At 40.6% G+C, this 17123-nt stretch overlaps 1 protein-coding gene across 1 annotated transcript; it reads left to right on the top strand.

Moving 5' to 3' along the window:
- The first annotated feature begins 15357 nt into the window (after positions 1-15357).
- CRH (corticotropin releasing hormone) lies at positions 15358-15948 on the top strand. The gene has a single exon (XM_054590041.1). The coding sequence runs from the start codon at positions 15358-15360 to the stop codon at positions 15946-15948; it is 591 nt and encodes a 196-aa protein (XP_054446016.1).
- Positions 15949-17123: the final 1175 nt, after the last annotated feature.

Genomic DNA, 17123 nt, shown 5'->3' with positions numbered 1-17123 from the left:
ATGAGGGTTAAAATGAAAGACTCATAGGTAGAGAGCAGGCTGACAGCTCTGGGGAAGTGGGTTAGAGGGTGGAGAGATCGAGCAAAACAGACGAAGGGCTCATGGACATGGACAGCAGTGTGGTGACTGTGTGTCGGGGGGAGGGTGGTGGAAGAAAGAAGAGGGTGTAAGGGGGATAAATGGTAATGGAAAAAATACAATAAAAACAAATTTAAAAAATAGGATAAACCAAAAGCCAACAGCAAATGGCTATGGATAATGCCTAGATATGTTTTCAGGATGTTCCCACTGAATCCAGACATTTTAGTTAGTGTTCTTTTGAATGACTTGAACATAAACAGTATTTCTCAAAATCACACCTTGTAGTTACTGCTGAGGGAAGAGAAACCCCGCAGTATGGTGTAAATATGGGGCTTATTCCTTCACAGCCATATAATGCTGCCCACCCATCCCCAGAGATTCTAGGGGACCTGAATAGAAAGAGGAAAAGGAGAGAACAGAGGAACTTTTAGGGGGATCCCAGGACCCTTCCATGTATCAGCTGGGAGACATCAGCTAAGTTACTCGCCTGTTCTGAGCCTCTGCTTTTTCATGTAGCAGGGGGCCAGTGAGCATTAGAGATATGGGAAGTAAGGTTTCTGGAAGAAGCATAAACAAAGCAAGCCACTATTATACTTTTCTTGACCAAAAGGGAGAAAACTGCAGTGTCCTAAATTTCCCAGAGGAAAAGTCTTGGTAGCTAGTTCCTGAGAACCTGCTCAGCCCCTTTTAGCACCTGGCCCAGAAGATTTCTGATAAAACCCCAGCAGATACAAACATAGGTTGGCATTTTTATGCGTTCATTGGTTGATTCTTGTATGTGCCCTAACCTGGAATCAAACCTGCAACCTTGGCGTATTGGGACAATGCAGTAACTATAGTCAGGGCATGTTCTTAGCCTTATTCTTATCTTGATTCTTAGTCAAGTATGTAGTTGGCCCAAAGATGGTTCTCAGTGTTGGAGAGAGGTGACATGGTTTCAGGGGCTCTGACATTGGTTTGGGAATGTCATTGAGGCTTGGATACACAAACAGCCCCTTCTTAATACTCCTAACACCATTCTGACAAGTCTCACCATTCTAGTCCTGAACTGGGGAGTCTGCCTGTGTATAAAGGAATGGAGGTCCCAGTGCTACTGTGCTCCATGATCCAGAGCCGCCCCCATGATTAGACACAGAAATGGAAACAGGGGAAATATAACAGATCTTGTGGAGAAATCCAGACCACTCAGCTTCAAGGGGTTTGGTGAAAAAGCTTGCTCTTTCTCCACTTCACCAGCAAAAAGTCATATGAAAAGTTCAAGCACCCAGGAAGATGGCTTTTAGCAAAACACCGAAGCAGCCAAATAAATATATTTATGGACTTTCTAAACTTAGAGCAGTGAAAAGACATACTGTTTATAAGCACTTGAAAGGTACAAACATTAAAGGAAGAGGAAGCTGAAGGACTGCAGAAGAAACTGTATCTCAGAATGTCTTGTGAAATAGGCCAAACACGAAATTCTCCAGGAAGTGAAGTCTGAAAGAGGCCTGCTGGTCTGGGGCTGGCCTTTTGGAAAGACACGAAGGCAGCGTCCCTGTGCTGTCCTACCGCCTCCCTCGGGCTGGGGGGTGGGTCTTCCAGGGACTGATTCAGGGAGACAGATAAGATGAGTAAGAGGTAATTTTTTAAATTTATGATGAATGATTATTTCCTATTACCTGTCTTTATAGCAGAGACTAAGAATGAAGCAATAGTAAGGTTGTCTAGGAGCATTTGGGGTGTGGACAAAAATGAACTCTCAGCAAGCTTGATGGCAGTGGTTTTCTAGGTCACCTCTGGAGAATCTGATAGGTCCAGAGCAGCCTGCAGGGCAACATGGGCTTCCACAAGAGGTGGGGGGCCTATGGATCTTGGAATAGAAAAAGTATATATTCTTGTATTTTATTTTTAATTAGGAATGTTAATTGTTTTTAACCCTCCTTATGATGCAAAATTGCCCTTTGAGTGCACCTGCTTTCAGTTAAGGCAATAAATGTTTAAGCTGAGAACAGAAGATTCAACACAGAAATAATCCTTACATGAGCAGACATTTACTAAGGAGTGAGACATGAGCCGAAAGATATTTCCCAAGTCAAAATGATGCTATTGCTGAGTAAAAATGTAGGAAGACAGGAAGGAACCTAAATGCATATTGTATTACTAAGTGAAACAAGCTAATCTAAAAGGCTGTAATTTGTATGATTCCAACTATAAGTCATTCTGGAAAAGGCAAAACTATAGAGACAATGAGAAGATCAGTGGTTGCCAGGAGTTGGGAAGGAAGGAGGAAGAGATGAACATGTGGAGAACGGGGAATTTTTAGGCTTGGGAAAGGGTCCTCTGTGACACTATCAGGGCAGGTACATGACATTAGGCACATGTCAATACTCACAGAATGTCCAAGACGGAACCCTAATGTACACTGCATACTTTAGTTAATGATAATATGTTAACATTGGCCCATCAATTGTAACAAATGTTCCACACCAGTATCAGATGTTAATGGTTATAATAATAATGGGGAAAAACTAAGAGGAGGATACGTGAATAGGAGAAAGAGTACATGGGAACTCCACTTTCTGCTCAATTTTTCTGTAAAGCTAAGACTGCTCTTATGAAATAAAGTCTGTTAATTAAATTTTTAAAAGTCAGCTGGATGGCTGAAAAGCCTCTGGTATTACAAGAAAAACTTAGTGATTGCACTTATTTTATTTTATTAATAAACATGTATCAAGCCTAATAAATACTGGCACAATACTAGGCTCTGAGGAGCTGAGATAAGGTAGGAATCACTAGCTTCAACTATAACAACAACCATATCATTAGTCCAACAACAATGACTAATGTTAATTGAATGCTTCTCATATTCGAGGCCCTGAATTTACTATTTCATTTAACCACAAACCTGAGAGGAACAAATAAGGGAACTGATATTTTATAATTTTATAATTGGCAAATAAGGAAATAAGTTTGGGAAATTTAGATAACTTTTTCAAGATCTCCAAGCTAGGAAGTAATAAGTGGAAACACTTTGACAAGTGCCATACTTGGAAATCTAGTGTGTCCCCTGCAGGAAGAGGGAGCCCAGTAACAATCTTTTTTTTGCAAGGCTGTGTTGAAGAGATTTTTTTCTAGTGAAATCTTTGAGTAAAGATATTAGAACAAATTCTATCATAAACAGGATTCAGATCTGGTGTCCTGCTTCAAAAAGCTGAATAACATTTTCACAGAAGAAATCTATCAGTTTATTTAATTGCATTTCTCCATTCAAATAAAATCCCTTCATTGCAATTGTTTCTGGGAAGATGAAAGTACATTGAGCACAAGGCAGAATTTTATAGCTATTAAGAATTAAAGTACAAAAAAAAAAAAAACCAAGTTGGAAAAGAAGGTGATGCTCAAATATGTACCTATATTTAACTACATTTAAACCTATATTTAAACTTTGCTACAGCTTGAGACTGTTAAATCTTTCCCATTATCCTGGGAACATTGTTGCTCAGATCACCTTCTAGAATTTACGCAAAAAAGAAAGGTGAACATGGCAAATCAGATGGACCCTTTCTTTCCCACATATAGGTTCCACATAACCATCCCTTCAAGAATTCGTTGACTCACAGTTATGAAACCCCCTTGAACTGATCTAGGCTTTTTCTTAAGTCAGACGTACATAGTCAGTCTCCAGCAACCAACAAATACATATCATGTGTAAGCAGTGCACTAGAAGTTACAGCTGCAAAGGTGGGAAGTAAGCTTACAACAAGCTGGGAGACAGACCACTAAGCACACCCATGAAAATTAACTATAGATTTTATGATGATAGTTTACATCTCATTTTCCACAGATAAAAAGATTGAAGCCTTGGAGATAAATAGAGCTTGCAGCAAGGTTCACAAAAGGTCTGAACTCACAACCAGTAGCAATATCTTTGAGATCCACAGCTGCTGAATGTTGGCTGCCCATCATCTCTGTTCGCCCCTGCAACCTTCATTGCCAACTGCCTCTTGAGAAATTGAATATCCTTTACAAAAAAACCCAATGTCATCCATTGCAATCAGTTCTATACAGAACTTCTGCTTTTTCACACCCTAGAAAGGTCCTCCTTTGCAAGATGGTCCCACAGATTTTTACTGGGCTAAATTACTGTAGAGATCAACTCCTTCCCCTGACTAGGAAGTGTGCAAACAGAACTGATCATTTCTTGGGTAGTGAGGGAGGGCTCAGCAGCTCCTTGCTATAAGGTGATGACTCTTCCCAGGGTAATACTCAAAAGCTCTGGTAACAGATGTCTCCCCATACCCCAAAACCCTTTCTTTAGTGGTGAAAAGTTCTTCCTGAAAGTGGTAGAAAATACTTAATAGTTCTAATCATGGACTTTACTATGGATAGAAAAGAAAGAAAGTACATCTGGACTCCTAATAAGTGCCTGTTAGGGTGGTCAATGATGCGGGCTGCAAAGGAATTCACAAGAAGAAGAAAATGCAAAAAGCAAAGTTTTTATTCACTTTCCAAGAGTGGAAAGGGGCTAGGCACAGAGAAATGCACCAGCATGGAGGTGTGGGGGCTTTGATATTTTTATTGGATTATAAAGGGTGAGGGTTTGCTGTTGTGTGGCCCATATTAGGGGCATTGCAACACATGAGGTTTCCGTTGGTTTTGCATAAGCTGCAGTTTGCTCCAGTGGTTACCTTTTGCCTGCAGCTGTGGAGAGTAGTTAGTCACATTCTGTTCTTGCTTTCCAGTGATTTCCAGTCCAGGGCACATTAGCCCAGAGGAGCAAAGTGGCAGTAATGTTTAACAAGGCCATAGGCCTGCTCCGCAATGGCACCACAATTGCAAATGGCATCAGCTTTATCCTTTCATTGCCTCGATTTATTATGTTTCACAACTAGTCTCACAGTAAACATGTTTTGTGGTAAAAAAAAAAAAAAAAAAAAAAAAAAAAAAGCCCAGGATGCTGAAGATTTGGGGATTTACACTGCAGAAAAATTATCTTGAAACACTAGCAAATTCTGCAGTGGAAAATATGTTTAATCTTTCTTTAACACCCTCCCCTCTTTTTACTATTTTCTAACACAAGTAACATTCCTAGAAGAGCTCTTTGGAACCTTTCTTTAGAGTCAAGAGATGTTCCTGAATATAAATACCTATTCAGGATGTTTGAATGATGGATTTCTTTCTTATGACCAACTATTGTGAGAGGATTAGTTCCTGCAAATTGCCCTTCATGACAGAAAGTTCACACATATCCTCTCACTGCCCTCCATTTATTATCTGGAGCCTAAAACAGAAAATTTGATGTATTATGATGTAAATAGAAAGGTCAGTCTTGTCTATCAAAACAAAGGCTTATTAGAGAAGGAGAACTATACCCCTTTCTAATTCTCTGAGTCATCCCTCCAGGGTAGATTACTTCTTAACTTCTGGAAAAATAAAGGGAGGGATAACAAAGTCCTTTTCATTTTCTCAGGAAAGGGGATAACGCACCCAAGTATGATTTCTGGATGCTGAGAGATTTACTGACCGATGGGGAGCTGAAAGGAAGCCCTGCCCCACCAACCCCTGAGTAGGAGTGTGGCTGCCCACAGGTAGTGTCCTGGGCTCTTAGAGCAGTCCGCAGAAGACACTGCCATTGTGTTGTACTGTTCTTGTCATCATTAGCCTTTGATACGCATTCTACAGCAGTCCAGTGGTAATTGTTACTGGTGATGTCCACTCTTAGTTCTTAAGTATGGCACAGAAAGGATTCAGAGCCAAAAACTCTAGCACAAGAGGAAGTTTATTTAGCATGAAAATTGAAAGTACACTCAAAGCGAAGATTTGAGTGACCTCCTCAGAGAGTTGCCTTGGCTTTTTAGAAAGAAAGTTGTGGAGTCTGAACAAGTAAGCCGGCTGGGCTGCATGGACTCAGGAAGCAAGTTACAGAGGCAAAAGAAGGGCCCTTGGAGACAGCTTCGGGGGGTTATCCCAGGAAGAGCTGCTACTGCCCACTGCTCCCTGGTTGCAAGTCTTGCAGGGACCCTTAGAGCTCAGGAGAAAGAAAACAAAGATGCAGGCCGGAAGAAGAAGGTGTGAGGGTGCCCGAGAGAGAGCGCTTGCACTGGGTCCTTTGTCTTTGGGGTTTTTATCTGTTTTCTGAAGGCAGAAATTTTAGGGGAGGTTTCAGGGGAAGATCTCAATAAAATATGTATCAGCTTTCCAGGTGTGTCCTTTAATGTGCTGATTCACCAAAATGAACATATAGGATTAAGGTCATGATCTCTACTGATTGGTTGGTGCTAGGATAGGAGGTCATTGGTCATTGCATCTGGTTCTGATGCCCGCCATGACACATTGCTTCATCTGATTTTTCTACTTTTCTGGGCCTGTAGCTGAAACATGACTGATACCTAGTTATCTCTAGTGTGATGAAAATTCTCTCTCTGTGGTGAAAAGACCTGAGGCTTTGTTCCTAATATTATATGATGTTGATCAGAACCTCATTGTTCTGAGGGCTTAATGCTTAAGGGAGTGGTTGTGCAGGGGAGAAGGAGGCAGGTTAGTCAGGATGCTGGATGAAGCCAGTCTGAATCAGCTGTCGGTCTTGGTTTCCCCATTCCACTTGCCCAGAAATTTTCCTAGCTTCTGCTTCTGTAATGATCCAAGGACCATAACTCCCTTGTCTGTCTCTTTGCCCTTTTAATTTATTCTTCCCACCGTATTCAGAAAGGTCTTTCCAAAATGCATGTGCTTTCACTTCCCCTTACTCTGAGACCCCATTGAAATTATAGTATAAACCTAAACTGATGAAGGGAGCAGGATAAGGACCATAAGCAGGTAAGAGGATTTTAACAAAATCTGAAATAAGGAGAGCAGAAAAGATGAAGTGGTGTCTGAGGAAGTAAGACAGAGGAAGCAAGCAGCTATAAAAGGTCTGCGAAGGGGTAGCTGAGGAATGAGAGCAGAGAAGATGGAGTAATTATTGAGAAAAACAGTTAGGAAGCTATTGCAGAAGGCATACAAAAGGCAGGCAGGAGCAAGTAATACAGATGAGGCACACGAAAACTATATAAATCAACGAAAGTAAAACAGAGTTAAGCCAGGGGCCTGCTACATGCTGCCTGGCATGGAAATCAGTTGACCAAAGATGCAAGCAGACCACGACAAGCCTCCAGAACAAAGAAAATTCCTGTAAAGATTGTTTAATAGCTACTCACCCATGCTTTATAATTTACCCATACCACAAAAGGAAAGCAGACCACAAAATATGCGTCATAAAGGTTAAAGTTAATCCCAGTGGTATTTTTCCACTGTTTCCCCACACCAATAATTTTCCATAGAAATTACAAACAGAGCCCTGGCCAGTGTGGCTCAATTGGTGGGAGTGCCTTATCATGACCAAAAGGTTGCATATTTGATTTCTGGTCAAGACGCATACCTAAATTTCGGGTTTGGTCTCTGGTCCAGGCACATAAGATCTCTGGTCCCTGTGCATATGGGAGGCAATGAATCAGTGCTTCTCTCCTGCATCGACATTTCTCTCTCTCCCTTCCTCTCTCTCGGAAAACACAGTGAAAAAAATGTCCTTGGGTGAGGGTTAAAAAAAGCAAAGAAACTGCAGATAGAAGCTCAACCTTTAGAGGTGGTCAGGGTCTCTCTTCCTTCTCTTGGAGGAGAGTTTGCCATTCTGTCTGTGGAGTGGCTTTTCTTGCTTATCCTTTCTGCTCAATAAACTTGCTTCCATTTTAAACTCTATGCTGGCTTAAATTGGAATTCTTTCCTGCATGAAGCCAAGAACCCTCTTGGCTTGGGGCTCAAACAGAGGTGTAGGGACTCACCCCTCCAGCATCAGAATGAGCCCAGGAAAGGCGCAGGGCTTGGAAAGTCCAAGTATCATCAAAGGCCGGCATAAGAAAGCAGGTCAAAAATAATGAGGATACTTGAAAGTCTCTTTATAAGGACAGTGAACCCCTCTATAACCTTTGTCATATGTAGAATGTCAAGCATTCAAATGTCTACCTCTTAAGAGAAAAACAAATATATAAACATTTGCAAAACTCATTGTTATTGGCTTGTGTCCTCCTGACATTTATATGTTAAAATCTTAACCCCTAATACCTCAGAAAGTGACTGTACTTAAAAATAGGGCCTTTAAACAGGTAACTAAGGTAAAATAAGATTGTATGTGTGAGCCCTAATCCAATATGATGGGTATCCTTATGAGAAGAGGAGATTGAGAGGCACACAGGCACAGAGGGGAGACTATGTGAAGACACAGGGAGAAGACTGACATCTGCAAACCAAGGAGAGCCGTCTCAGAAGTTATCAGTCTTGCTTGCACTTTGATTTTGCTTGGACTTTCAGCCTCCAGAAGTGTGAGGAAATAAATTTTTGTTGTTTAAATCACCCAGTCTGTGGCATTTTGTTTTTGTAGCTCTAAGAAACTAATACATATATTTTCCTTAACTGAAATTGAACAGCTCCAGAGAAAATTTCTCTGCAGTGTGTCATTTATGGTATCCCCAAAGTAGTGACTGCTTCACCATCTACTCAGCCTAAAAGGAAGGCTGCTTGGGGACAAGGCCCTTGTCCTTCACCAAGAGTTCCCATTGGCTTTATATTGCCTTATTTGTAAATATGAAGGTGTAATTATTCACATATAGGTTACCCTAAGAGACTTAAGGATAGTCTTCAACATAAAATAGAGAAACCAAGATAAACAAATGATCATGAATAGAATAGATAATTCAAGGAAAGAAAGTTTAGAAACTTTATAGTTAAGATTCTTAAAGAAATTTAAGAAATGTTACACTATAAAGCAAAAGTAAGAGTTAAGAAAAAATAATGGAGGAAGAATAAAAAGTTTCGAAGTTGAATATATCACTGTAAAATAAAACTAATTGAAGAGCTAGATTATATTTAAGAGCCTTTCCAGGGAGTAGAACCCAAAACAAAGAGTTCTAGGAGGAGAGAACATAACACAGAAAGCTAACAGAAGGGAAACATCTTATAATAGGAGTCCCAGAAAGAAAGAACAAAGAAAATGGAGAAAATTATTATAGAAATAATGCAAGAGATTTTCCCATGCTTGAAGAGCAAGAGTGTCCAAATTAAAATGGATAAATGAAAAAACACCCAAACACCATTGTTAAATTTCAGAACATTAACAACATAGAGAAGACACTAAAATATTCAAGAAAAAATGAAAAGAAAAAACAAGCCCAGGTCCTATGAAGAAATGAGAATCAGATGACATTGAATTTCTTATAAGCAGCACTGAATGATAAAACACAAGAAAATAATATTTGTCAAGTTCTGGAAAAAGCCTATGTTCAACCTGAAATTGTATATCTTGCTAAAGTATGACTCAAGTATCTGGGTAAAATAAAACCACTTTCTGAAATGCAGAACTCAGAAAATTTACCTACCATACATCCTTTTTTTGGGAAAGTTATCAGTGGATGTGCTCTAGCAAAAATAAATGCAGACATCAAGAATGAATAAGTCATAAAATGACTTTAATTCAGAAAAACAGAAAAATCCCAGAAAGACAGATGTGCAGCAGATTTAGAAAGTGACCAGTCTCCTGAGTACATTCATTTTGCTGTTAAAAAAAAAAATTGCTATTTTACTTTTGAGGGTTACCCTTTTGATAGGAAAGAAAACCCGAATAATAATTTTTTAAAAAGTGACCAATCTGAAAGCAGCAGGTTTGAGTGTTCAGGAGAGGAATCTTAAAAAGAGGGGGAGGACTTGATAGATTACTTGTCATGCTTGAAATCTGAAAAAGATTGGGAACATAATTAAAAATAATAATTGTAGGAAAAACCAAACTCTGAATGTAAAAAAGGCAATTGATAATTGTAAAATAAAAACAAGAAAGGAAATCTAATCAGAGCCTATGATTTTGTTCTACAGTGAACAATTATTACATAGTGAGTAATTAATAACTATATTGAACTTTAAATTTAAGTCAATCTACAAGTCTGCTTAAGCCAGAGCAGAAGACTTAACTATAATTGTCAACTTATTTAAATTTTTGACGTGAACTTTGCCAAAAGAAGCATATGTTGGAATACTCCTCAAAAGGGCAAGGAGGTGAAGATGACAGGAATAAGCCCAGCAGTTACCTATTACTTCTGATATTTCTTTATTCATTGGACTGCTGTGCCAGGTCTTTTTAACTTTAACTATACCATATAAAAATAGTAACACTGACATTCTAGAAGTAAAAGTACAGGTGACAGAGTTTGGGAGGCCAAGGTGCAGGGGAGTGAGTAAAAATCTGAAGGGATAGAAATATTCTCACAAGGGGAGGGAGTAAACTTGTAATGTTCATATTTGAAGGACCAGGAAATGATTCTGTGGGAATAATATTTAAAAGTGCAAAAGTAAGATATCAAAGAAAAATTAAAAAACAAGTTATTAGAATGGTGATCAACAGTGAGGAATAAGTAGAAATTGTGACACATCTCTTGATGGAATACCATGCTGTTAATAAAATGGACATCATTTAGATGTAAGAAAATGTTTGAAATATAGTTTTGAGTGAAAAAAGTAGGTTATAAAATTTTAGTTATAAAATATCTAGTTATTTCTGGCTGAATAGGCTTATGAATGGTTGTTTTATACTTTATTCATTCAACAACTTTTCTATAGTTTATCTATGCAAAAGGCTTGTTGGATATCTACCATGTTTTAGTACTTGCTAGGGCTGGAGTAATTAATATGGAAGTTCATAAATACAATAAAATCTCTGTTATATAGTTTACAGTTCAGCAAGGAAAATGCATGTTGTACCAGTAATGATTTTAAAATGTGATATATATGATGGACATTCGTGATGTTAGATGAACACAGAACACAGGTCCTAAACTTAATCTAGGAATCTGGAAAAAATTCCTTCAGCCAATTAGCTTCCTCTTAACTAAGAGAGGTTTTTGTTTGTTTGTTTGTTTGTTTGTTTGTTTTTAAAGTAGAGATTCAAATTAGGAACACAGTCCTACCTCAAGTAAAATGTATAAACTCAGGAATATTTCTCAAGGAAAATAACAAAATATTAACTGAGATTGTCTTTAGATTCTAGAATCTGAGGAATTTTGTATTCTTCTTTATACCTCTAAGTGTTCCAAGTTTTCTACAAGGAAGATGAATAGCTTTGATAATCAGAAGAGAGTAGAAGTTACTGTTACCTGTGAACCAGTTAGATATTTATGCTGTTTGAGATCCTTTCCTAGCCCTTCCTATGGAAGCAGAGATAGTTAGCTATTAGTCCATCTAAAGCACAGTTACAAGCAGTTACCAAACTACTTGTCCACCCTAGCCATTTTTAAAGGCTGTCATTGGAGATGGTAAATTTGTTTCAACAAATATTTCAGTAGCAAACTTGGAGACTCTCTTTGTTTGCCATGAACTTTGCAAATAGAAGCATGCATTGGGATACTCCTCAAAAGGGCAAGGAGATGAAGATGACAGGAATAAACCTAGCAGTTACCTATTATTTCTGATATTTCTTTGTTCATTGGACTGCTCTGCCGTGTCCTTTTAATTTTAACTATACCGTATATTATGTTTTAATTAAATTGGTTCTCCAAAGACGCCTTTCAAAAAGTTATTCCTACATGTAAGGTAGTCTGTCAGTGGTGATTTTTACGGAGGTGGGCATTTAGTTTACTGCACACATTAGTCCTCTGCAACAAGTTATTTTTCCAATCATACATCTATATCACTATTTTTGAGAACTACATCAGTCTATACTTTATCAAAATTAATGCATAAGTTGTCAATGCATTTAAAAACTTCCTGTTATAAGATTCAGCTTAAAGGTAAATTGCAGTGTGTGCACACAGAAACTTAAAATTTGGTGTCGCGGCATCAACATGGACAGGAAATCTCTGTGTTCTTGTGCCTAAGGAGATATATATATGTGATAAGATTTATCAATATAAGGAAAGTCTAAGAAAAGATACCTCAGGATTATCGTGTGAATATGACACTTTACCTAAATTTGTCTTCTCACTTAAGTATATTCATGTATCTCTGCTGGAAAAGGAAGTTCTAGGAGTATTGTTATATTACAGAAATAATGCAGCTGGTAGTGAAAAGAACTACTAGTAACTAGTTGAGTGACTTCAAGTAAGTCATTAACCTCTCTGGTTCTCATTTAAACCAAATGATCTCTTCAAGTCATTTCTAAGGTGAACATTCAGTGATTTGATGAGAACTAACTTGGGATAAATTGTGGGTATGGAGGGGCTACTCTGCCTAGTGCCTGTTCCTCTGGGGTATAGGCCTCCTGTTCCTCACTCTTAGAGCCACTTTGTCCCTAACTAACTACCTACTCTAGGAAAATCTCACAGCAAGGATTCAACAATGAGGAGAGAGCTCTACTGAAACAACATCCCCCATACGGCCCAATAAGATAAGCTCCAAACATGTGTCTTCTCTGGAGGAGCCCCCCAGGCCTCCCTAGCTAATGCACTGGTCTTATCCCTTTCCTTGTTCACCTTCTGCATCCATTTACTCAGACTTCACTTTCTGAATCTACTTCCACCTCCAGAGTGACATCCAAGCTGACATCTGCCAATGGGAACAGAGAAGAGTTCATAAAGAAAAGTAAGCAAAAAAGATGAGATTCATTCCAACTTAAAAGGGATAGAAACCCACAAAAATAAAAAGTAAGGTTCTGTATGTTAGCTACCAACATAAAACACAGCTTTCCTCTAAAATCTCAACCATTTTCCATAATCATGGTCTTCTACTAACAACTTACATCCTTCCCTAAAGACACATTTCTTTCTCTGTTCTCTCATGTCAAAAGAACGTTCCATTGCATAATGATCCAACTATGGGCTGACTTCCCTGGAAAGTGCCAGAATTTCTCTTTTTATCTTCCTTTTATTTCTAAGAGCAGTCGAAATGTGCATTGCATCATTTGTCATATTAGCTACAAGGAAAGTAGCAAGAGGTACCAGAAATGAGGAATGAGGAAATTTCTGATAAGCCACTCTGATGGGTATCGCGAAGCTGAATTGTAGATACTAGAGTTTGACATTGCATTTTGAATTGCAGAATTAGAGGTAACTGTCTCCCACCTATATGGGAGTATCAATTTAATTCAAAATGTGAGTGTGGTTTTATAGGCATTCCATTCTGTGGTATTGCCAGAGAGCATTTATTTCTTTATCAGCCTCCCATGGAGCACATTTGAATTTGTAAAAAGAAATGATTAATAATAAAAAAAAAAGCACCCTAGGTGCCCCTGATATGGATACTAAAGTAGATGTTAATAGTATTTGGAAGTAAAATGAGTAGTTTACCTTTTAACAGATTTAATATCCATCAATGCAAACATGCTCTGTTAAAAAGAAGTTTAAGCCTTTTCCAATATAGAAAAGAAGTTAACAGATGCTTTTCTCATTGGGTTTGCACTTAGTAACCTAAATAAAGATTGTTGCATTCATACACCTCTCACTAGTCCTTTCTCTCTCTAATTTGGGAATAGAAAAATCCACAATTACTTTCAGATTCTGATAGTAGAAACAAAGCAGGAGCAATAAGGTTCTGGAAGAACTTAAGATCTTTGCTGCACCCCAGACTGAACCTGGTTTGTGCCCCTTCTTCATGGGAGTAGCTCTCACCATTATTTAAAAATCCTGAGCTGTGTTTTAAGAGGCTTATTGGTCTCGCTGCTGCAGATGCATAAGTCTGTTATATGTTCTTGGAAAGAAAAAGCAAATGAAGGCTTAAAAACTGAGTATCCCTGCAGTCCCATCTCCTTGTTCTCCATTCTTATCCAGGCAGGAAGGCGATGGAACACTTTGTCTCTCAGCAAAGGGATATTTTCAGATTCTGAGGTATTGCCCAAGACAGCTTGGGTCAGAGAAGTTAGGAGGACAAGGGCAGAGGAGGATCCAGAACCTCTGCTATAAATGGTTGCTTTCTCTGCAGGACTGCATTGATAGACCTCCCTCCCCTTGAACTTTCCCTTCCTCCCATTCGCTGTCTCTTATTCTGATCCTCAAATTGGCCTTTCGTAGTAAGAGGTCAATATGTTTTCACACTTGGGAAATCTCATTCAAGAATTTTTGTCAATGGACAAGTCATAAGAAATCCTTCCATTTTAGGGCTGGTTGACGTCACCAAGGAGGCGATAAATATCTGTTGATATAATTGGATGTGAGATTCAGTGTTGAGATAGCAAAAATTCTGCCCCTGGTTCCCTGGCAGGGCCTTATGATTTATGCAGGAGCAGAGGCAGCACGCAATCGAGCTGTCAAGAGAGCGTCAGCTTATTAGGCAAATGCTGCGTGATTTCTGAAGAGGGTCGATGCTATAAAAGCCCACTCCAGGCTCTGGTGTGGAGAAACTCAGAGCCCACGTCCATTGAGAGAGTGAAGAGAAAGAGAAGAGGGAAAGAAAAGCAGAGTGGAAACAGAAAGGAGAAGGAAAGAAAGCCCCTTTAAAAAAAGAGAGAGAAGAAAAGAAAAACCCGGAGACGTTCCTCTGCAGCAGCGCCTCAGAAGGTAGGGAGCGCTTAGACGGAAAGGCGCCTCCAACTTCGCCCTGCCTGGGCTGCCCCCGCGCAGTCCGCGCCAGGAGCCGCTGCCGCTGTCCCTGCGCCCGCGGGCGGGAGGGCGTGGGGGCGGGGGGTGGGTGGGGAACGTGTGTGTTCGTGTGTGTGTTTGCTGACTGTGCCTCAAGATCCGTATACTAGCTGGGATGTGGCATAAACAAACTTAGACGGCTACTCATCGTTCCCCCAACTTCCAGTTACTCCTCGCTGGCGGTGTCGATGAGCACCCCATAGCTCCCCATCTCCAAAGGAAGGACGCTGGGGCAGGGATCGGTAAGGAGGAGGAGGCAGAAGTTCTCAATCTAGAGGAAAACGCGGAAACATCCGGAAAGGAGTGGGGGTTTAGAAGGGTTGAGATCTTAAATTTATAGATCTTCTCTAGAGCTCGAGAAATCAGTTTTAGGGGTCGTTAGAAAGGGGATTCTGGGATCGTGCCTGCAGGGGCCTCGGATGGAGAAGGGTCACTCCAGCCTGGCGAGGGGCTGCGCTACGGCTGCCCCGCAGGCGCGCCTTTCCCGATTTCCCCTTCACTCTGCCTCTAGAAGTCCCAGGTCGGTGGCTTCAGCACCGCGGACAGCGCCCGCCCGCGCCCCCAGCCGTGTCTGAGGTGCCCTGTAAGAAGACCCCTTATCCTCCCCCCAGTGCACCTCCTGTTGAGCTCAACTCTGACCAACTCTCTTTCTCCCTTTCCTTCTCTTATTTCGCCCTCTGCCCACCTCTGTGCTGCAGCTAGCGCCCCTAACATGAGACTGCCGCTGCTCGTGTCCGCGGGTGTCCTGCTCCTGGCCCTCCTGCCCTGCGCGCCATGCAGGGCCCTGCTCATCCGGGGGCCCGGCCCAGGCTCCCGGCAGGCTTCACAGCTCCCCCAGCCCCTGGATTTCTTCCAGCCGCCGCCGCAGCCCCAGCAGCCCCAGCAGCCGCAGTCTCGGCCGGTCCAGCTCCGGATGGGGGAGGAATACTTCCTCCGCCAGGGCAACCCTAACAAGAGCCCCGCCGCTACCCTCTGGTCGGCCTCTGTGCCCATCGCGGGCCGCAGCGGCAGACGCCCCTCTCCGGACCAGGCAGCCGACAACTTTTTTCGCTTGTTGCTGCTGCAGCAGTCGCAGCGCCGGCGCCCGCTCGACAGCCTTTCGGGTCCCGCGGGGCGCGGGGCCGAGAGCGCCCTCGGTGGTCGCCAGGAGGCGCCAGAAAAGGAGAGGCGATCCGAGGAAGCGCCCATCTCGCTGGATCTCACCTTCCACCTCCTCCGAGAAGTCTTGGAACTGGCCAGGGCCGAGCAGTTAGCGCAGCAAGCTCACAGCAACAGGAAACTGATGGAGATTGTTGGGAAATGAAACGGTGCATTTGGCCAAAAAGATTCTGCATTTACAACAAAAATAAAAATAATACAGTATTCTGTATCATAGCTTTGCTCTGATATCATTTGTTTATTTTTATATAGCTTGAAATGTAGAGGATGTACAGCAAGAGCGTCTCTACTCCTTAATTAGCATGCACAAAGTGTATTCATGTGCAGTAACAGCCACAAAATGGCATTTGTATTGTGTACTTTTAGTTTCCATTTCCAGGTGTCTTTAGTGGTGTTTAAAAGAGTGTAGATGCAGGAGGAAACGTTTTGAAGAAGCACAGAGAAGTTCACCCAGTTGATTTTGTTGTGGTGTGAGCCAAAGAGAACATCGTTCTCTTGTGTAGGTGAGAGAAAATTTGTAGGCTCTTTGAATCAACTTTTCCTTGTAAATGTTTCAGTGATAAAACATCCTTCCAGTCCTTGGACAATTTGGTTGTGTAAGAGAATGTTCAATAGTTATATTTTTAATAAATGTTGCAAAGGTAATTATGACTTTGTTTTTCCTCTTCAATGCCTGTAGCAAAACAAAACAAAACAAAACAAAAAAACCCCCACAAAACTCTCAGCTCCTAGCTTCCTCTGAACTGACTTCAACACAAGAAAAAACAAAACCCCTTGCATTTTTCTCTATCACAAATACAAATGAAAGTCAGTGACTTACACAGATCCTGTGATCTTTTTGGGTTCATCTCTGTACTTCAGATTACTACTCTGATATTGAGTTAAATAATTTGGGAAGTTGCTTCCAGCTCTAAGATCAATTCATAATGGAAATGACTGATTAACTATAAGATGCAAACTAATTGGGGAGGTTTGGGGAAGGAGGAAAGGAAAAGAGGACTAAGGAGATTTTTCCAAACCATAGGGCCAAAATGCTGCATTTTTTTTTCTGTGAGAAGTTCTCACACATTATCCATAAAATACTTTTTCTAAGTATTTCCCAATGCCTAATTCTAATAGGATAAACTTGCTAGCCTCTCCACTTAAAACAACTAAATTTAGTTGCTATAAAATGGCACTGGGGGAAAAATTTTTATAAAGAATATTTTGACTTTAGTAACTCCACAAATACCCTCCTGATTTATGTCTATGCCAACCCTAATCATTTTAATTCTTAGAAATGTAAACTATCTCTATTCACTTCTGAAATCAAATAACACA

This window comes from Pteronotus mesoamericanus, unplaced genomic scaffold (assembly GCF_021234165.1).
Source record: "Pteronotus mesoamericanus isolate MK-2021 breed Mesoamerican mustached bat unplaced genomic scaffold, CSHL_Meso_final scaffold_174, whole genome shotgun sequence".
NCBI lineage: Eukaryota > Metazoa > Chordata > Mammalia > Chiroptera > Mormoopidae > Pteronotus > Pteronotus mesoamericanus.
Note: the sequence above shows the minus strand (reverse complement) of the source record. Positions and strands in the feature narration are given on the sequence as shown.